General features: G+C 45.4%; 1 protein-coding gene across 1 annotated transcript in view; it reads left to right on the top strand.

Annotated features, from left to right (window-relative positions):
* The window catches only part of EPHA10 (EPH receptor A10), a 1,411,836-nt gene that overhangs the window by 1,354,173 nt on the left and 34,747 nt on the right, over window positions 1-22,916 (top strand). Inside the window, exons 14-15 of the mRNA XM_069622653.1 lie at window positions 2,874-3,023; window positions 18,707-18,900. Of these exons, the coding sequence (XP_069478754.1) occupies window positions 2,874-3,023; window positions 18,707-18,900 (344 nt within the window). The remainder of the gene's footprint in view (window positions 1-2,873; window positions 3,024-18,706; window positions 18,901-22,916) is intronic.

The raw sequence follows: 22,916 nt of genomic DNA, 5'->3' as shown, positions 1-22,916 counted from the left end.
AAGTCAGGGGTTCTCCTTTCTTCATCACTCTCGATGCCCCTCAAGTGAGTGCGGTTTGCAAAACGGGTCACTTCCTCCTTAAATTGCTGCCATTTCGTCCCTGTCATTTGCGACTGCTGGTTGTTGCCTCATTGGTTTGGTTACTAATCGAACCGACTATTGTAATGCTTTGTACTTGGCTCAGCCCACAAACCTAATACACCACCTACAGCTGTTGCACACCTTTGCTGCCCCATGGCCACTAACTCTTCTTATGGTACCCATATTAGCCCTGTGCTCCGTTCACTTCACTGGCTCCCAGGAGCCCAGAGGATTACATGTATATCCCTGTGTCTAGTTCACTGGGCGTTTATGTCATCATGGAGCTGATTACCTCCAAGATATATTCTGCCCCTAAGTCCCTGGACAGACTTTCCCCTCCGGCAGTGCCCACCTAGTGGCTATTCCAAAAATTCAGCTATCAAGAGTTGGAGTTTATGTGTTTACCTTTGCCGCTGGCAAATTGCGGATTGATCTTCTGATTGCCCTCGAGTGTACCGAGAATCCTCTCCAATTTAGGCGGTCCTTGAAATTGTTGTTGTTTTAGATTGCAGTTCTGTGAGTCTAGCAGTGAAGTCATCGTGCCAATTTAACCTTAGGTGACCATGCATGTAACACGTTCGACTAACATAACATAACTCTCTCTCACAGCTATCTTTCTCTTTGTCTCTTTTTAGTTGTGTTGCCAAGTGTGTGCTTGCTAGAGCCACCCCATCCATTACTGACAGCAGGACAATCAGAGAAAACAAAACTGATGTCTTGAAGTTGTGGATGGGGTCTCTGTGTTTTTGTGGTTAACAGTAATGTAAGACACCCCACAACGGAGGCAGCCACCAATGTGGGCGGTGACCTGGTATTTTGAGACACACGTTGTCATTGTGTGTATCCTGTGGGAATGCCACCATGACACTGAGGCTGCAGTGACCATACGTGGGGAGTAAGAGGGGCCTGGCTAGTTTCTGTGGTGGGTGCAGGGGTTCTGACAGACCCTGTAAGCCACTAGGTGGCCAGTACCAGCACACAAAATTAAACATTGACTTGGTGCTCACCAAAGAAACAGATCATTGGTTTTAATCTGACCACAGTCTTTTCAACCAGCGAAGGACATTTGGAGATAGAAAAGTGTGTCTATTCTCTTGCACGGTGCGAACATTGTAAACTGTCTCTTTTTTGGTTAATGTTCATTTCTAATGATTCATTCTGTATGTACTGTAGTATTAATAAGAATGCTACATTTGTCTTACTGAGGAAAACACTGCATTAACCTAGAAAACCATGTACATTATTTTCTCTTTGAAGGCTGTCATTCCAAGCTGGACAGTTGTGTGCAATCCTATTTTACTCTTTTGAAATACCCCTATGAGAAATGTGCAGGGGGCAATTAGCATCAATGAGGTTTCCTAGCTCTTTTGCAAAAAATCAAAGAGCATTTTATGAACATTGGAATAATCACACATCTTATATTTGACACATATTTCTGTGATAAAAGGGTTGTATTCATGAGTCACATTCCACATAACGCACGCTGGATTTGGAGCTCATAATGTTTTTACAGTACTCGGGAAGACATTTCTGAGGCACTTGCCACTACGCTTGGGATCAAGGCTTTCTTGAGATAATGTTTCCTTACATCAAATCTGGGAGCATCATAGAATGTTAGATTGTCTCCACCCCCACCCCACCCCACCTGACTCGCTAGAGGCCATCTTCCCCTCGCCTCAACGCCACCCTGTACAGCTGTACCCCTCCTCTGTATCCTACACCCTGCTGTATACCTGTTCTGTTGTTACCTTTGAAAGCGCTATGTTGTGTATCTGTATTGCTAGGTCTGTGCTCAATAAAAACAGTTATATTAATAACTATTATTAATAATAACAATAATAATAATAATAATAATAATAATAAAAGAGGAGGGGACAGAGGGCAAGCCCGGGCCTCTGGCTATGTGCATACTAAGTCACTGATGCACATATGTCCTTAAACAATATTTATATTACACATATATTTATATACACAAATTATAGTATGCTTCAACAGTTTGAACGTTTGGTGCAAATAATTGTTCCATCTTTTTGTTTAGGTTTGAACAAACATCTTTTACATACATTCAGTCATAACAATATATATTTATTTATTTAGTCTAGTTATTTTAAGTTTTTGTATTTGAAGATCTAGGCTTTCAAACCCAGCTGTTCACCAATAATATATTCTGGAGGCTAATTTCCATTCCCTTGGTCCCTTGCATGGATTGCAGCAATCTCCCAGGCCAAGACCGTCATTTCTAACTAAACAGAAAGGCACTAACTTAGATGTCCTGAATCCAGTGCATGCAACAGACAAGGCACTGGCCCAGTTGTGCTGATTCCAGTGCATGCAACAGACAAGGCATTGACCTAGGTGTGCTGATTCCAGTGCATGCAACATACAAGGCACTGATCTAGGTGTGCTAATTCCAGTGCATGCGACAGACAAGGCACTGATCTAGGTGTGCTGATTCCAGTGCATGCAACATACAAGGCACTGACCTAGGTGTGCTGATTCCAGTGCATGCAACATACAAGGCACTGATCTAGGTGTGCTAATTCCAGTGCATGCGACAGACAAGGCACTGACCTAGGTGTGCTGATTCCAGAGCATGTACACAAAAAAAAAGATGCTGTGTAATTATTATTCCTTGATGTAATCAAAAAAGAACTATATTTTTCCACACTATTTGTTTATGGTATTTAATCCATGAATTATTCAGTGGTTTCCAAAACACATTGCGTATAGGCGCATTATAAATACCCGATAAATAAATAAATAAATAGAAAAGACTGTTCTCCATTTCACAGGGTGGAAAAAGCTTAGCGTTATGGACCGCCCCGGAAGCGATCCAGTATCATCGGTTCAGCACTGCCAGTGACGTGTGGAGCTTCGGCATCGTCATGTGGGAAGTCATGTCCTACGGGGAGCGGCCGTACTGGGACATGTCCAATCAAGACGTAAGTTACCTTCCAATGATCATATGTGCACCTAGTCTGAGATCAAAGATGACTCATGTTCAAATGAAGCAGTTGTTGAATCCATGATCGTGCCTACATGTTTATTCATCTTTGTGTTAGACTTGTTAGTCATTACAATTGGGAAGTCTATTGCAACACTCGAAGCGGTAACCCCTCCTATAACTAGCCCACACACAGTTACCATTCAACCTGCTGGAAGAACCACTGCAGTTAAATTATGCATTCTGTAGTTGAAAAGGCTTTGTGCCACTTTATCTGAAGTTTAAATGTCTAGTAATTACAAAAGAAAAGCCGAGATCTGTGGGCTGGGGGCTTGGCCATTGGATATGGTTTGCCAAGGTGGGGTTGGGGACTAATTAAAGGAAGTTTATTCCATGAATCCATCTTTAACAAGTTTTAGCACCAAAGCTCCCCAACATGGTGGCTTCTCCTGCCAAAGTATGTTTCACCTCAGATCAAGGCTTTCTCAAGGCTTCAGTTAGAGTGTAAATGAAAGAGTAAATGGTTTGACAATCACTATCTACTATTAGTATTTCCACACATATAATTTGCCGGACCATAATAACTCTGTCTCTGGGGTACACACTTCCCCAACTAGATGCCGCCAAGGGACGCAATGAGAAAGTTGTCTGGTACATATTGGTTGTGTTTATGTATATGAGCTAGCAGTGATGTTGTGGTCACCTTATTGAATCGTCGGTACTAATTTTTACCAGAGAATTGGGAAAGCTTTGCCTCACTGGGATTGGTCCCAAGTCTCATTGCAGTGCTTGCTATCATGTTATAAGGACTATAAAGATAGGTGCAGTGGCTTTCCAGTGTGAGTTCCACAAGCACTGTTTCTCCAGCTGCAACCTGCTCTCAGAGACTGGAATTGTGCAAACTGGGAGTTTACTGAGAATGTCAAACTGGAAGCTTATTGGGAATGTCAAGCTCACTGGGGATCTCAAAGCGGGAGCTGACTGGGAATGGCAATGTTACTGTACTGTGAGCCTGCTGGCAGTGTCAAACTAAGAAAGTCAGGCTTACTGGGAACGTCAAAATTAGTGTTACTGGGAATGTCAAACTGGGATCTTACTGGGCAGATCATGCTTACTAGGAAATTCATGAGAAGGTCAAGATTACTGTAAATGTCAAGCGTATTTGGAATGTCAAATTTGGAGCTTACAGGGCATGTCAAGTTTATTGGGACTGTTAAACTTGGTGCTTATGCAGAATGCAATGCCGGAAACACCTCATGGGATCGCAGGTACTTGTTTGGTCCAGAGTGTTTGGAAATCCATGACTCAAGGGGTGGTCCTGGCCCGCATTGCATTACTTGACATCATGTTCTGAAAAACATAGGGATTTGTGGAGTTTCTTTTCAGTTTGAGCTCCTCAAGCAGGGGTTCTCCAAAATCAGATTCCTCTCCATGCCATTTGGGTCTGATTTGAGATTGATCAATTCACTATCCTGTAGTATGTAAACTGGGAATTCTCTGGGCCTGTGAAACTGAGATCTTATTTGGAATGTCAGAAAAGTTGCTGACTGGCAAAGTCAAACTTTATGTAGTTTACTTGGATTGTCAAACTGTCTGGCCATTTTTAGCTGTGAGCCTATTGGCCATGTCAAGCTGGAAGCTTACTGGCAATGTGAAGCTGGGAACTTACTGGCAATGTGAAACAGGGAGCTTACTGGCAATTTGAAACTGGGAGTTTACGGCCAATTGGAAGCTGGGAGTTTACTGGCAATGTGAAACTGGGAGCTTACTGGCAATGTGAAACAGGGAGCATACTACAATGTGAAACAGGGAGCTTACTTGGATTGTTAAGCCTACTTACATTGTCAAATGGGGAGTTTTCTGGGAATTTCAAGCTTACTTTTAATGTCAAAATTAGCGTTTACTGGAAATGCCAAATGGTGATCTTACTAGGAATATCAGTTAACTAGGAGATTAGTGGGAATGGCAAGATTACTTGACATGTCAAGGCTTAGGTTAGTGACAGTGTCAAACTGAAGCTTACTGGCAATGTGAACCTGGGAACTTACTGGCAATGTGAAGCTGGGAGCTTACTGGCAATGTGAAACTGGGAGCTTACTGGCAATGTGAAACTGGGAGCTTACTGGCAATGTGAAACAGGGAGCTTACTGGCAATTTGAAACTGGGAGTTTACGGGCAATTGGAAGCTGGGAGTACTGGCAATGTGAAACTGCGAGCTTACTGCCAATGTGAAACAGGGAACTTACTGCAATGAGAAACAGGGAGCTTACTTGGATTGGTAAGCCTACTTACATTGTCAAATGGGGAGTTTTCTGGGAATATCAAGCTTACTTTTAATGTCAAAATTAGCGTTTACTGGAAATGCCAAATGGTGATCTTACTAGGAATATCAAGTTAACTAGGAGATTAGTGGGAATGGCAAGATTACTTGACATATCAAGGCTTAGGTTAGTGACAATGTCAAACTGAAGCTTACTGGGTTTCTCAAGTGTACAAAATTGTGCTTAGATCTTAATGAGAATGTCAAACTCCCAACTGGGATATTACTGGTAATATCACACTGTGGGCCGACTGGGAATGTCATGCCATTACATATGAGATCAAATAACATGATATTACATATGAAGACATAGCATCAAGTCCTGCTATATCATGACATATCCTGGAACGACAAATCACAATATGACATTTGTCAACACATAGCATGACATTTAATTACGTATGTTATGACATATCATAACATGACATATTGTGCCATGACTTAGGATGACATGACATGAGATGGCATGGAATAGCATGGCACGTCTTCACATATGGCACGCCTTCATGGAATATCATGGCATGATTTATCAGGACATGGCATGACGTTTCATGACCTTAAAAAGCATGCTATCATGACATGGAAGGTCAGGGAAACATGGCATGTACATACTGGGAGAATTCCAGGGTTGTCCGAAGTTTGCACCCGCCACTGTATGTATGCCAAGCCTTCACTGATGATTGTACAGCCAGCTTAGCAACCAGATTTATGCTGGCCTTAACACTAGTAAAATGAAAGGATTTGCATGACTCCTAGGTATGGCACAGTAACCATATGTGTGCTGGTTCCAGCGCTAATTCAGGTGCAAAAGTTCTTATTACAAAAGGTGCTGAGACAACCCATATTTGGGCATTATTTTCGGACTGCATTGAGCAGTGCAGGTGCAATGATCTAAAGTGTGTGGTTTTACCATGGCTGTAAAGACGGGAATAGTGTTGGTGTCTCCAACAGCAGAAACGCGGACATTGTGCCAGTCAATGGCACTTCACCTTCCATAGATCTGGTCACTGCTCCAGTACTAAGATCCGTGCAGTGTAGATCATTGACCCAGTGATATGAGGAATACAATGTATTGGCCATAATTCACGACCAGCAATTTTCAAAGTTCTTGGCACCACCATCTGCGGAAAACCAATTTGATTCATGGAACCTCTGCTGCGTGACAATGGTCTGTACCTTAACTCAGTAAAATCTACAACCAAAAGCCCGGAAGCAACAGCAACCGCACTCCCCCCAACCTTATTCCTCCCTACCGCCATCATCCATCAACGCGCTCCTCAATCTGGCATCATTACATCTCCGGCACTCCTTCAGATGACCCCCAGGACTAGTGTACTTAACAGATTCAAACCCTATCCATCTTCTATCAACAACCATGCTGTCAGGTTTAGCACTCCACAATCTGAGGGATGTCCATATGACTAACCTGCCGGGTTGGTACACATCACAAACAACATAGAGATATTCACATCGCTGCACGGCTCTTTCGACCTGCATCCATCAATATGAAAGGTTTCTGCATCTGTCTTCCCGCTGTCCAACTAACACACCCTGGCCTCCTTTTTTAAAGAGCCATGCGCAGAAGGGCCAACAATATTGGCAGAAAGGCGCTGAATAAGACCACTTTACATGACATTACATTAAATGAAAAAGATCTCAGATAGAAGTGCTTTCAGAGGGCCCACCTGCCAGGACAGATTCTTCCGGGCCCTTTAGACTCCTCTAAGTTTCCTGAAAGTGAATAGCAGACACGGCCTAGTGGACAGAGCCATTGCTGCTGTGTCCACCACTGATTGCAGCCTTGCTTCCCTTCTAGAAACTAGACCACCATGGCGAGCATCAACCTCCCTTCTTTCCTGCTCTATCAGCAGACGGTAAATCCTGCTTGCGGAGTGCTGCCCAGGCCAGACAAATATGGGTTAAGTGAACATAATGTTGTGGGCCTAACGGAGACTGGGAACAAAGTGCAAAGTGTGCATCATGTAAACTAAGATTGTGCACTGTGGTCATGCTGGAAATCCTCCCTTCTTTCCTGCACTGTCAGCAGGCAGTAAATCCTGTTTGTGGAGTGCTGTCCAGACCAGGCAATTATGGGTTAAGTTAACATAATGTTGTGGGCCTAACAGAGACTGGGAACAAAGTGCAAAATGGGCATCATCTAAAAATAAGATTGTGTACCATGGCCATGCTGGAAATTCACCATGATGTGCTTATGTGCAAATCAAAAACCTGAAATGATGTGCTAAGTGGGTATACAGGAAATGCGTAATGATGTTTATGTTTATTAAGTTTATATAGCGCTTTAATCCAAAGCGCTTTACAATAAAACATCAAGATACAATAACGGGGAAGCAAATTAACAAACATGAGACAAACCAGTGTAACAATGGGCCTCATTATGAGAATGGCGCTAAAAATCTCCCATTACTGGCATGCTGGTAATAACATGTCCGCGTAGGCTTGATCCCGCAAACAGTGGTTGATCACGAGTGCGCAAGCATTTGCACCCTTGCATGCCAGTAACGGCCGTACCGGCATGCCGGTAGCGACCCTCAAACCCCCAGATAGCAGCATCATCGAATGTGCACATAACACCTCTGCCATCAGCAACCCCCAAATAGCGGTACCAGTATTAACATAGTGGTAAGAACGGGCCATTTATTACCGGACCCGGAAGTAACTTCATCACGCCGGAACCGGAAATGCATTGGCGGCCATCTTCAAAAACACAATCCATTGCCATCCTCCACAGACGGACCTTCACAGGCAAAACTCCAAGCACACCACGGACAAAATGTCAAAAGCTAACCAGAAAGGCACTGCCCGCCTGCGGAAACCATGATTTAAGGACAAGGAGCTGAACATGCTAGCCGATACCCTAGTAGAGAATGCAGATGTGGTTTTCGGCAGTGACCTCAGGCATCCAGCATATCTGAGAAAGAAGGCCATCTGGGAGGAAGTGGCAAGGAAAGTAAGTGCAGTCGGCACCACTGCACGCACAGCGCACGATTGCAAAAAGCACCGGGATGACCGGAGGAACATCTTGTCGGCCAATCAGAGTCAGGGGCTGGCAACAGGTGGCGGACCTCAGTTACCTATCAAATTGGCTAGATCGGAGGAAACTTGCAGCTCAGTGATAGATGTGGAGTCCATTGAAGGAGTCGGTGGAGCAGAGTTTGGCGTGCCAAAATCAGCAGATGAAGATGAGTGTCGCTACAAACACCTGACAACCAATCATCACAGTTGGCCACAAAATGTGACAGCGATGACTGCCAAAACATGGCCCATCATACACACCTACACATATCCATGTAGGCATGCTGGGCCCACCACTATCATATCCCAATGCATGCTGCATGCCGCTCCCACACACAAATACACACCCGACACACAGATTACCTGCACGTGTCACACAGCATGCAAGTCACAACACACCTCAAGGCCCCACAGCAGACACCATGTTGAACATGTGAACACCTGTGTGATTGCAAAACTCACCCCCCAACCATGCATGTACCCAGCCCGCCACAAAGCCAGGTATGCAACTGATCACATGGCACCAACTGCACAAAGACCAAGGCATGCATGATGCAAGCACCACCATCACTGATGCCCTGCCACTCTCTGTCCCCCACAGGTACGGATGCAGACAATGAAGAACCTAATGGAAGTGCACAGGCCACAACAACAGCCAAAAGGCCCAGGGGCCAAGATGATGGCACCAGGCCATCTACGTCTAGGGGACCAAGGATGGGCCAATCGGTACCGAAGACAGCAACCAGTGCCCAACCAGCCACGCTGCCACCTACACAGGACCTGTAGACACCTTCCACTGCACCCCTGGACACACAACCCACACAGGGCGAGGACACATATGCTGGTATGGAGAATGATGGCACACAGTCCACTGCAGCAAACTCAATAGCGGAGACGGCTTCATCGGCACAACATAGTGGCGACGAGGAAGGTTTGCCTGATGAATACACCAATGCAGGAGTCCTCCACTCAGAGCTTGTAGGTCAAACTGCCACCCCACAGGACACCCCTCACCAGGATTCATCAGGACAGGGCAACCATGGAGAGTGGTCTCCAACATTGCACAGCAAGTATTGGCTGCAGTAGCATCACCAAACCCACTATCCACCACCAACACTGCTATATGGGACCTTGAAGGACGTCTGTCCAGGATGGAGGGCAGGCGGAGGAGATGCATGGCTATGTTAAACAGTACCTTGCAGAGGGCGAGGCAACACACTGTGTAATCCTTGACAGCACTGCGGCCGTAATCAAGGCCATCAACTCTAACACTCAGCAAGTCCAGGATGGATTCAATGCTTTGGGCCAAATCCTCACCAGGATAGCAGACAGCACGGAGCAGTGGCAAACTGCGGCTTTGGAGACACAACCATCTACCTCATCTGCATCTACCATGCCAGCAAGTTCCACACAGACCAGCCCGGTGTGCATGTCCTTGCAATGTGTGCGGCGCTCAGAGATGAAACCCCCACCTCCGAAGGCGGCTCCACAGTAGCAGGACCACCCTGCACATTCTGTTTTGCACCGCATATGGAAACATGTTGTGCCATTGGTGGCTTGGAGTGTTAGGGGGAGGATTGAGGGGGGGTGTAGTACTGGGGGGTGTGTGGGGGGTGGGGGTGTGGGTGGGGGGCTGTCAGGGGGAGGGTGCAGGTTGGAGGGGGGAGTAGTACAGGGTGTGTGTGGGGGTGCGTGGGGGTGTGTCAGGGGAGGGGGGAGGGTTGTTTGGGGGCATGGAGTGTTAAATCATGTTGTACAAACCATCATTTAAATACACCCGTTGTGTACAAAACCTCACATGAGTGGACATTGCTTCTTTGGTGTGTGTCAATTTACTGCTTCATATTGCTCTGTGCCCATATACCCCCGCACCCAGTGCCCAGAGTCCCACATACATGGCACCCTCTGCATCCCAGTACATCAGAATGATTGGTCTATGACCGATTGGCACACTGCACGACCCTCAAGTGCATCGCGTCCTGGCCGTTGTCCAACATCTACTCCTTCCTCTCCTTCTACTTCACCAGGTTGTGGCAGCTCCATGTCAGGTGGCAGGGGTACGTTCCACCGGATGCACATGTTATGCAGCATTGCACATGCCATGATGATCTTGCCCACCTACTCAGGCCCGTAAGTGAGGGCGCCACCCGACCTGCTGAGGCAGCGAAACCGTGCCTTCAACAGGCCAAAGGTCTGCAGAATGACTACACACTTGCGTGTATGTGCACGATTGAAGTCCTCTTCGTGCCTGTTCTGCGGATTCCTCACAGGGGTGAGGAGCCACGCCTTCAGGGTATAGCCAGCATCACCTGCATGGGAGCAGAAGGTGGTATCTGTAAGGATAGTGCCCGGTTACCATATGTGCTCAGCCTGGGCATCTTTCATATTCATATGCACTATCCCGTCGATGGCTGCCACATCTACATAACTATCTGCCCTGTACAGTACTTGCCAATCCATGGTGCTAGCCTTGGGTAACGTACATGACTTAGGGGCCTAGACCTTTGAACCACCAGCCACCAAATGCATTGTCAAGTTCCATGATGCACGCACATGGGAGGGCTGTGTGGCAGGGGATTACTCCAGATGCATGCAGCCCCCCCAACCCTCTCCTCCCATGGCCCAGCGGCCATTCCCCTTGCATATGCATGTAGGCCCCCCAAACCTCGACTTCCATGGCCAGAGGCCATTCCCCTTGCATATGCCTGTAGCCCCCCCAACATGCTACTCCCATGACCTAGAGGCCATTTCCATTGCATATTAATGTAGGCCCCCCCCAAACCTCTACTCCCATGGCTCACCCAACAGCAAGCCACGTTGTACGACGTCTCCTTCCATGAAGCGGGGTAGTGACGAGTTCCGCAGCACCATGGCATTATGTTTGGATCCTGGGTATCTGGCACAGCAATGTGTTATGATCTGGCTGGCATCATACACCATCTGCACATTTATGGAGTGGAATAGCTTCCGATTACGGTACACCGCCTCCACGACATGTGGGAATACCAACTCTACGTGGGTGCAGTCAAGGGCACCAATTAAATTGGGCATGCCTGCCAGTGCATGAAATGCTATTTTGGTGACATTCGCCTCCTGTGGTGTCTGTGGTAGGGATATGTAGGCCCTTGCGTGCTTTAGTAGTGCATCCAGCACTTGGTTTAGCACGACAGAGAAACATGGTTGCGACATGCCTTGCATTTGGCCCACTGTGTGCTGGTAGGTTTCTGTGGCCAGGAAGTGGAGCACAGATGCCACCTTCGGCAGAGGGGGGATGGCTGTGCGGATGTTGATCAGGCTGACCAAGTCTTCCTGTATTAATTCCACTATGGTGGTGATGGTGTCCCTTTCCAGGCAATACAGGGTGTGGATCTGTGCTGGGGTTAAGTCAAATGGATTGGCCCTTATACATGGTATAGATGGCTGTCTGTGGGGTACAACTGCCTGCACTGGTGGAATTTGCTGGCCCGGACCCAGCCTCCTTCTCCTCCTGCGTCTCCTCTGTGTTGCCTGTTGTACTGCCTGTTCCAGTATGGCAAGTGCTAGTGGTATCATTTTGGTCTTGGAAGGGCTGTGGTGTGTGGGTGTGCTCCTTTTGTGCAGGGCCTGGCTCCATTGCCTCCACCTGTGCTGATTGTGTGCACTTGTGGCAGTTGGGTGCACAGCAGTTTCCTATTAATGGGTGATCCGCGATGCCGGTATTGGCGGCATCATGGTGGCCCGTCTTACCGGCATCTGGATGCCAGTATATGCATGTCCGTGTGACTTGTGTTGTCCTCTTCCTTGAGGCATGCCGGTATTACGGGTGCGACACTCACGTGCGCGCCCATATGCCGGTACGGTGGTGCACGGCCACAGCGGGTCCTTGTCGATGCCGGTAGGACCGGCATCTAGGGATGTAATACTGCAGACCGGTAATGGATGCCGGTATTGTCTTACTGGCTCCGTTATTACCGGACTGCCAACCTCGTAATGAGGCCAAATATGTAGAACAGTTTCCTTGGATATTGGAGATGAGGGAAAAGTGAGAAGGAAGGGAGTGAAGGGAAGGCAAACTAGATTCCTTTATGTGAAATAATGTCGAGTGGATGTGAGAAGAAGGGAAGGGGAGGTATGGAGACAGGGGAGAAGGGAGGAGAGAAGGTAGGTGGTCAAGGGGGGAGTGGAGAAGAAGGGCTTTCAAGAAGTTGCGGAAGGAGGTTTATGTGGGGGTGGAGCAGATAGAGAGAGGTAAGGAGTTCCAATGTAGGGGTGCCAGGTGTTGAAAGGAGCAGAAGCGAGAAGCAGCACAAGGAGACGGGGGTACAGTAAGTAGAAAGAGCTCAGCGGAGCGAAGAGAGCGAGTGGGAGTTTAGAAGGAGAGGAGAGAAGAGAGATAGGGGGGAGCAAGGTCATGGAGAGATTTGAAGACCAAACGGAGAAAATTAAATTTAAGTTGGGAGGGTAAGGGAATCCAGCCGAGTTGATAAACTGAGGAGGAAATAGAGCCGCAAGGGCTGAGGAAGCAGAGAGTAAGTATAGAGGAGTGGTAGATTACTTGAAGGGGGTCAGATGAGAGGCAGGGAGTCCAAAGAGGAGAGAGGAACAGTAGAAGAGATGGGAGAAGATGAGGGAGGAGATTAAGAGTTTAGAAGCGTGGAAGGTGAGGGGAGACCTGATCTTGCAGAAGTTGTTGAGATGCTGACGACAGGAACGAGAGGCGAGAGAAATGTGATGGGAGAAGGAAAGGGAGGAGTCAAACTGGATGCCAAGATTGCGAGCAGAGGTGGAGATGGGGAGATAGGAAAGGGGAAAGTGGATAGAGGGAGGAGGGGTAGGGGAAAGAGTGTTAGAAGGAAAGAAGAGGACCTCCATTTTGTCTGTGTTGAGGGAGAGAAAATGGGATGACATCCAGTTTTTTATAGCTGTAAGGCAGGAAGAAAGGGAGTGATGAAGGTCGGGAGAGAAAGAGGAGAAGGAGAGAAAGAGTTGGGTGTCATCAGCGTAGAAGTGGTGGGAAATGCCGATGGAAGAGATGACAGGAGTGAGAAGGGATGTATAAAGGGAGAATAGAAAAGGGCCTAGCACCGAACCTTTGGGGACACCGTAGTCAAGGGGATGCTGGATGAGGTGCCACCCCAGACAACAGTGTAGGAACGATTGGAGAGGTAAGAAGAAAGCCAGGTGAGGACAGAGCCTTTGAAGCCAAAAGAGGAAAGAGTACTGAGGAGTATGGGGTGATCGACAGTATCAAAGGCAGCGGACAGGTCAAGGAGGATGAGGATAGAAGATTGCTTAGCGTAGCGAGTTGTAAGGAGGGAATTGAGCACGGAAGAAAGGGCAGTCTCTAGGGCGGAATCCAGATTGAGAGGGAGGAGAGAGTGGCCCTCATTACAACACCGGCGCTAAACCATGGCGCTATTAGCACCATGGTTGGTCCTGGTGTTGTAACGAGTCCGCCATGGGGAAATGGGGAAATACCACCCCATTCCAAGGTTGGCGGGCGGTATTTCCCCATTTCCCCATGGCCCTTCCCCATTCCCATTTTTGCCCCATAGGGCTCAATGGGAATGGGGAAGGCGGCAATTACGGTACTGCAAATTGCGATACCCTAATTACCTGCGAGGTCCCTTTGCGGGTCCCTACTTTAATGGCTGGTCCAGACCAGCCGTTCAGGTCGGGTCCCGCAAATGGAGCTCGTAGTAAGGCGCTAAGTGGTTAACGGCGCCGCAGCCTTTTACGGCGCCATTAACCACTTAGCGCCAGGGTCGTAATGAGGCCCAGTGAGTTGTTACGAAAGCTGAGAGTTGAAAATAGGCTAGGCGCTCAAGCAGCTTAGATAGGAAGGGGCGAAGCGAGATTGTGCAAAAGTTAGGAGTGAGAAGAGGGTTAGTAGATGGTTTCATCAGAATGGGAATAATAGTGGTGTGTTTGAATGCAGAGGGAAAAGTGGCGGAGGAGAGGCAGGTGCTAAAGAAAGCAGTTAGGTAGGGGACGAGGTTGGGGTAGATTTTAGGAATGAGAGAGGTGAGAAGGGGATCAGAGGGGGCAGCAGCAGGGTGGGATTTGGACAGGAGAAGGGAGAGGCAAGATGGAGTGACAGGAGAGAAGTTAGACATGCAAGCAGAGTGGTTGGACGTACAAGCAGAGAAGTTGGAAGTGCAAGTGGGGGTAGGGGAGGAAGGGGAGTGGCAGCAGCATAGGAGGGGGAAAGGAGAATTTTGGATGATTGAATTTTGGATGAGAAAAAGTTTGCAAAGTCAGAGGGAGAGAGGGAAGAGTTGCAGAGGGATCAGGATTTTGAGGGGATAGGAGGCTGAGATCATAATAAAAACTTCAAATTATGTGCTAAATGGGTTTATTGGAAATATGTAATGATGTGCCATCTGGTCATAATGAAAACTGGAAATGATGTGCTAAGTGGGTATACTGGAAATGTGTAGTGATGTGCAGACTGGTCATACTCAAAACTGGAATTATGTGCTAAGTGGGTATATTGGAAATGCGTAATGATGTGCCGACTGGTCATGATAAAAACTTCAAATTATGTGCTAAGTGGGATTATTGGAAATATGTAATGATGTGCCATCTGGTCATAATGAAAACTGGAAATGATGTGCTAAGTGGGTATACTGGAAATATGTAGTGATGTGCAGACTGGTCATACTCAAAACTGGAAATGATGTGCTAAGTGGGTATGTTGGAAATGCGTAATGATGTGCCATCTGGCCATAATGAAAACTGGCAATGATGTGCTAAGTGGGTATATAAGAAATGCGTAATGAGGTGCCGACTGGTCATGATGAAAACTGGAAATGTGCTAAGTGGGTATACTGGAAATGCATAATGATGTCCCGTCTGGTCATAATCAAAACTGGAAATTATGTACTAAGTGGGTATACTGGAAATGCACAATTATGTGGCAACTCTGCGTTTTCAGAAGTGGAAATTATGTGCTATGTGGCTACTGTGGAAATCCACCTTGATTTGCCAACGGGGCATAATACAATCTGGAAATGATGTGCTAAGTGGATATACTTGAAATACACAATGATGTTTCAATTGAGCATAATACAAGCTGGCAGGCTAAGTAAGCCTGAGCGAATTTGATCACGTGCTTAATGTAAATTGGAAAAAACAGAGAGAACACTATTTCCTCATTTACATGTATTGCATGTTTTGGCAGTGCTGCTACTTTCATTTTATTATTGATGTGTATTTGAACTTCTCATTATGGATGATCTTGAGTTCTTAAAAGACACGATTTTAAAGGGTATTTTCCATCTTCTATGCCAGAACTAAATGTTGCCTTAATTACATTGGAAATGGCTACAATTCCGGATGCTCTTGCGATTGCTTTGTTCTAGTTGCGTGGAACCTCTCGCATCTCATTCTGCATTGATTAGGACGCATCTGATTTCCGATGATGACCACTAGTCACAAGTGGCATGAGTTGAATGTGAATTGTGTGACAGAAATCTTTAGCATTCCCAATTATTGTGCCATCCAATAATGGCAGCTATCTATCTATCTATCTATCTATCTATCTATCTATCTATCTATCTATCTATCTATCTATCTATCTATCTATCTATCTATCTATCTATCTATCTACCTCTCTCTATCCAACGTTCATCTATCTATCTATCTATCTATCTATCTGTCTGTCTGTCTGTCTGTCTGTCTGTCTGTCTGTCTGTCTGTCTGTCTGTCTGTCTGTCTATCTATCTATCTATCTGTCTGTCTGTCTGTCTGTCTGTCTGTCTGTCTATCTATCTATCTATCTGTCTGTCTGTCTGTCTGTCTATCCACCTATCCACCTATCTATCTCTATCCAGCGTCTATCTATCTATCTATCTATCTATCTATCTATCTATCTATCTATCTATCTATCTATCTATCTATCTATCTATCTATCTATCTATCTATATATCTATATCCAGCATTCATCTATCTATCTAGCTATCTATCAATCTCTATCCAGCTTGTATCTATCTATCTATCTATCTATCTATCTATCTATCTATCTATCTATCTATCTATCTAAAGCACATTACTAGACAGCATCGATAGCAGAAACCACCAACACGAGCAGAGCCATCCTCAAGGCCATCAAGCACTGCATCAACCTCTACCAACCCTTGCAGTACCCGCATCTGAGAGATGTGATGCAGTCACCATGTTCTTTATAGAGAAAATCGACAAGATCCAAAACCACATTGTCAACACCCTACCCATAATAGACCCCCTGCCATAACACAATGCCAAATATCAAGTTGGCAAGAATGTAAAACCCTAACACTGGAGGAACTCAGAAATATCCTTGCATAGCTCAATGCTATCTACTATTAGGACAATGTCATCCCAGTCTCCATCGTGAAGAACATCACAGGAAATGCTTTCAATCCTCTCCTCCGCACTATCAACACCTTAATCATAAAGGGCATTTTCCCTGATGCAGTGAAAACTGGCCAGATCCTGCCTTACTAAAAAAACACCACTATCAACCCGAACAAGATAGAGAACAATCACCCCATCCACCAACTACACACCATTGGCAACATCAATCAGAAGTTCATCACGCGCACACTTCTTCCTCAAGAATAGCAGTCTGGTGTCCATCCTAGACGCAACACTCCGAGTAATTGACAAGACGCTCCTCATCATGGACAAAGGTGAGGCATGCCTCCTGGTCCTTCTTGTACTCTCTTCCCCATTTGACCAAGTTGACCACAACACATTACTCAACACCCTGTCCTCTTTCTGCATGGGAATCAATGCCAGACATGCTATGGTTCAACTCCTACCTCACCAAGAGACACTAACACATCCAAATAAGCACCAGCAGATCAAGCCCAGGAACGCCGAGTGACATTTTGAGTACCACTGGGCACCACCATCTCCCCTGTCATCTGCAACCTCATTATGGAGCCTACAGGGGCATGTATGGACAAAATCACCATCCCAGACCCACTAATATGCTGATGACACAAGGCTGTACCCAAAGTTCAAGTACCTCAATGACATTCAACAACTGTCATGCTGCCTCTCTAGCACCACAAGCCTAGATGTAAAGGGCCTACCTGAAACTCAACACAACAAATCACAGTTAATCCTCCTTGGTGGCACCACCAAATGTACCCAAGTTCAGGAAGTGAAAGAAGGAGATGACCAGAAAACAAGCATTTTCCTACTATGCTCTGTGGAGCAACCTTCCTGTCTCTCTCAAGGATAGCTCAGGGGCAATGTGCTCACCTTGGAAGCAAAACGACACAGAGCACCACAGGTTCAATCCCCGGGTCCGCGCTTAGAAACCTCTGGGTATTAAGCGCATTATAAATAACCTATCATATTATTTATTCCTTTGTGTATTTATATACAGGAGGAACAATGTTATTTTGATTACAAAGGAACATACAATAGATAAGAAATCCGATTTGACTGGGAGCAGTGATATTCTTACAATGGGGTGAGTTTGAGGGACATTCTGACCAAGTTGTTGTGGAGGGAAGTAAATGGAACAGTCACCGTGTACATTACAGAAGTGGACATACACAGATTAAGGACAACCACATTTGAAATGTTTAAGTGCAGGTAGGTGGTACGGCCGGCTATGCTCAGTATATGACCATGTTGGGTGAAAAGCTTCAGTGGAGGCAGAGAAAGTAAGGGTGAGAAGCAGGTTATAGACGAGGGAACATTGTCAGCTAGCAGGCAGATGAGAGGTGGGTTAAACGGGTAACTCTGAGGCGAGGAGGTAGGCTTTTAGTTTGGCTTTGAACAAATCCATGTTGACTATTTCTCGGATGTCCTGGGGAAGAGAATTCCATGCAAGTGGAGCAAGAAGAGAGAAAGAGTGGAAGCGAGAGGAAGTTCAGGGAGGTCGAGGAGCAACAAGGGTAGTCAAGGAAGCAGAGTGGAGATTACGAGAAGGCTTGTAGAGTTGCATAGAGGAGGATAGATCCAGGATAGCTCTCTCCTGTGGTTCAGGAAAGAAATTAACACCCTGCTTTTCAAGGAACGCCTCAGTGAAAAAGGAGGACCATAGACTGACAAGATGATCCTCCCCTACCACTATGTACCTCTTTTTTATCTATCTTTCTATCCGTCCATCCACCCATGCAATATTGTCTTCAACCCACTTTTTAGAATCAATCTGTCTGTCTGTCTGTCTATCTATCTATCTATCTATCTATCTATCTATCTATCTATCTATCCATCCACACACCTACTATTGTCTTCACCCTGCTCACTGTCTAGGATCCACCATAGCTCCGCAAGTCCACACATTTAGACACTCCAATGCAGCAGCTTTTTTCATCTATGCTTGTGATTCTCCCTGTCCACAGGTGGTGAAGGCCATCGAGGATGGGTTCCGCCTCCCTGCGCCCATGAACTGCCCGACGCCCCTCCACCAGCTTATGTTGGACTGTTGGCAGAAGGATCGCAATGAGAGGCCCAAGTTCTCACACATCCACAATATCCTCAGCAAATTGGTCCAGACACCCGATGGTACGAAATCTGCCACCTCGACTTGCACTAGGTAAGGCCTTCCAGATGTGCAATGCTTTAGAATTATAGTTTGCATTTATGTTAATGTATACATTCTTTGAAACGCAAAACGTCATCCATTTAAATCTAAATTGTATGAGAAATATAAAATGCTAGACACTCACTCTAATAACCATTTTTTGATTAATGACGATTGGTAAAGTGCCACATGTATCTCTGAGTGCCATAATAACAAAGCAATCAGATGATTGTTTGTTTAGAATTTATTGTGCCCGCCAGACCCGGGGGTATATGGGCGCAAGAGCATAAGAAAACATACAGCTTAGTGACATGGCTACAAAGTACAGAGGTGTCAGTAATGAGCAAGATTAAACAATACAACAGTTTAAGTTAACAAAATGGAACAATTGTAAGCATGATTGGAAGTATATACAGTAGGGGTAGATTTGTGCATTTATTTGTCATTAGTTTCTATTAACCAACTGATCAGGTTTTGCCTAAATTTGGTGAAATATTGTTCCATTCTCATTGAGGTGGGTAACTCGTTCCATAGTTGGGCGGCTTAGACAGGGAAGCTGGAGCCTCCAATGGTGGAGAGTTTAAATCGGTGTACCTGAAGGCGATTAGTGTTTGCTAATCTAGTCAGTCTGGAGGATGCTCTTTTAGAGAATCTGTCTGTTAGGTATTGTGGGGCTTTATTATTTAGACTTTTGTGTGTGAGGGAGGCAGTTTTGAGTCTGATTGTCTCATGTGTGCCGAGCCATTTGTACTTCCTTCTTGTTTCAGAGATGTGTTCTCTCTTGGGGATATTCAGAGCAGCTCGAAGAGCATTATTTTGCTGTATCTGGCTAAGGTCATGCAACTATTCGAGGATAAGAATTGTTTACCTGCTCTGATAAGTTTACAGATATAAGCTGTTGATGAAGCTAGATAATTTACCTGTTTGGTGAATGATAGTGTAGAGTCTAGGTATACGCCTAGTGTTTTTACTTCCTTAGCCACTTGAATTAAGTTCTCATTGATGATGAAGGCCAAGTAGCTTGAGCCTAATTTGTTGAGCAGGGTTGTAGTACCCAGGATGAGAAGCTCTGTCTTGTCATCGTTCAGGCAGAGGCCATGGGTGGCCATCCATGCCTGAATTATACTGTAGATTCTGTTCACCATTGCAAGGTCCTCACTGTAGTCCCCTGTAAGTGGCAGGAGGATCTGGGTATCATCTGCATAGTTAGTGTAGGTGATACCCAGGTGGTCCAAGTCATAAAACAGGGGTTTAGTGAAGATATTGTATAGTATTGGTGATACACAGGAGCCCTGTGGCACTCCACAGGTGATGGGGATAGGGTCAGCAGCCGCAGAGGGAGAGAAGACCCTCATGGTGTGGTAGCTAAGAAATGATTGAATCCATGCTATTGCCTCCCTAGAAAAGTGGGCTGCTGAATCCACGTGGTTACATAGGACTTTGTCATCCACTAGGTCGAATGCCGCAGATAAATCTAGTAGGATGAGCAATGCAGGTGTTCCATTGTCTCTTAATTTTTCTATTTGTGCTTTGAGGTCAATGAATGTGGTTTCCGGCGCATGTAGAGGGCGGAAGCAAGATTGATGGGAGCCTAATAACTGGTTAGCTTCAAGGAAGTTCTGGATTTGTATGTAGGCTACCTTATCCAGAATCTTCAGCAAGAATGGCACAGTTGTAATTGGTCTGTAATTGGTAGGTACAGCTGGGTCTAGGGTTTGCATTTTGAGGAGTGGGAATACCCATGATTCCTTTAAGTTTCTGGGAATAGTGCCAGTGCTGAAGGAGGCATTGATCAGCTTGGTGATAAATGGGGCTAGATCCTTAGCAGCATCTTTAATCAATTGTGCTAGACATAGATCACCTTTGCAATTGGATGGTTTGAGTCCAATTATTACTTTTTCAACCTCAATTATGGAAACTTTAGAGAAGTGAAATTGGGTGTGGGGTTTAGTTTTGGGTGGTACTGTGATTTTAGGAGGTGCTGTGGTAGCTAGTGACTCTTTTTTTATTTCTATTTTCTTTTGGAGGTTAAGGACTTTGTTCGCTAGTGCATGCTGGATTTCAGAGCACCAAGTTTTGTCCTTGACACAGTTATCTTGGGCAGTTATGGGGCTTTCAAGTTCTCTAAGTATGGAAAATAGACCATTCATGCTAGAGTTAGCTTGAGTGATTCTATTGTTATAGGTCTCTTGTTTGGCTAACATGATCTCTTGTATTGGGAGGAGATATTTTGTAGTTTCAGTTTATTTTCAGGTGTAGGTGAGAGGTCCCAAGTGTTAGCGCATTTTCTTTTTTCTAGTCTGAGGATTTTTAGGTGGGGAGTGAACCAGTTGTTCAAGTGATTAAGAGGTTTACTATTTCTGAGTTTGAGAGGGGCGATGTTATCAAGAGTTTTGTTCATAATTTTGTTGCATTCATCAACTAGAAGGTTAGGATCTAGGTTGGCAGATAGAGCGTTAAGGGTGGGCAAGATGCCCGGGATTAGTTTGTCTGCTGTCATATTCTTCTTATTTCTGGTAAGTATAGGTGGTGCCAGGGGTTGTTGAGGGGTGGAGATTTTAGTGTCTAATGTAGAGGACATCAGGTGGTGGTCTGTCCAGATTTGAGGTGAAATAGTTAGGGTAGAGATATTACAGTTGTGGTCTGCGACCCAATCTAAAATTCTCCCTTTTATTGTGGGTTGGCTCATTCACTCTTTGGGTGAAGCCCAGTTCTGTCAGAATTTTAGATGCTGCTATGGCTTGTTGGTCATTGGTGTCATTGAAACCAATATTTAGGTTGCCCAGCAGTAAGGTTTGGGATGTGTCTTTTAAGTTTTCTGAGAGAATCGTGGAAAGTTCTTCTATGAATGTCTTGATGGGACCAGAGGGTCTATATATCAAGTGAATGTTCAATGTTTGAGAGTTGGCTGTGGGTATTTTAATGGACAATGTTTCGCACGCTTCAGCGATAGGTGAAGGAGAAAGTATCATGCCGAGCACAGTTTTGGCAATAATGGCGATGCCACCGCCTCGAGCTTCACATCTATCCATTCTGAGGATAGGGCAATTTTTTGGAATGGCTAAGGATAGTGCTGGGCCTGATGTCTCATGGAGCCAGGATTCATTAATGGCTAAGAAATCGTAATCTTCAGTGGAAATGATTTCAAATATTTCTATAGCATGGGCAACTAGAGAGCTGGCGTTTATGAAGGCGCCTTTAAGTTTAGGTGTGGGTTTGATTGGGGGAGGAGGGTTTGTTGGGCATCTCATAGTTCTACCACTTTTTATCTGTGAGTTATTATGGCTATTATAGTTATGGTGGTTAGATTTGGATGTAGGTTCAGATGCAATTTTTGTTCAGAAGGTATTAGTCTCATATCTGATAAGAGGATCAAATATCTTGGAAGTCGTGCCCCTAGTCTATTGTTTCTAAGAAGTGTATTGCACAGTGTAGTTTGGTATGGTGGAGTAGGTTGATGGTTGACTAGTTTAGGCAGTAGTAGTTGGTTTTTGGACATGTTTATCATACCTCCTGAAGAGGTCATTATATAGAGTATTACTAATGTAAGTAAGGTGCACTGGAGTACTAGGTTGGACAGTATCACGTGCATGATGTGTTGAGTGGATCTGTCTAGGAGAGTGCTCTGAGTCTACTAAATGTGTTGGATAGATGTGGTGGCGGACCTCAGAGATGTTAGTACCATATTATGTTTAATAGTTACTTGGGTAATGCTATGGGCATACCTAGGTTCAGATCATATGGTGCGGCAAGGTCCACAGTTATCTAGGCGAATATCAGAATGATATCTAGTCTGATCTATGAACATACTTACGTTCAAGTTTAGGTAGGTATAACCAAATTCACTGGAATGCCTGTTTATGGCAGTCATAAGTATGAAAGCAATTCTAACTAACTTATTAGTTTAGTTGTAAATACACCTAGATTCGAATTTCAGCACATGCACTGGGAGCAGGTTGGACAGGGTTATACCTTAGAGCAATTCTAAGCAACTTAATAATTTAACTGTAAACACATCTAGATTCGGT

This window comes from Ambystoma mexicanum, chromosome 11 (assembly GCF_040938575.1).
Source record: "Ambystoma mexicanum isolate Mex_15411 chromosome 11, UKY_AmexF1_1, whole genome shotgun sequence".
Classification (NCBI taxonomy): domain Eukaryota; kingdom Metazoa; phylum Chordata; class Amphibia; order Caudata; family Ambystomatidae; genus Ambystoma; species Ambystoma mexicanum.
Note: the sequence above shows the minus strand (reverse complement) of the source record. Positions and strands in the feature narration are given on the sequence as shown.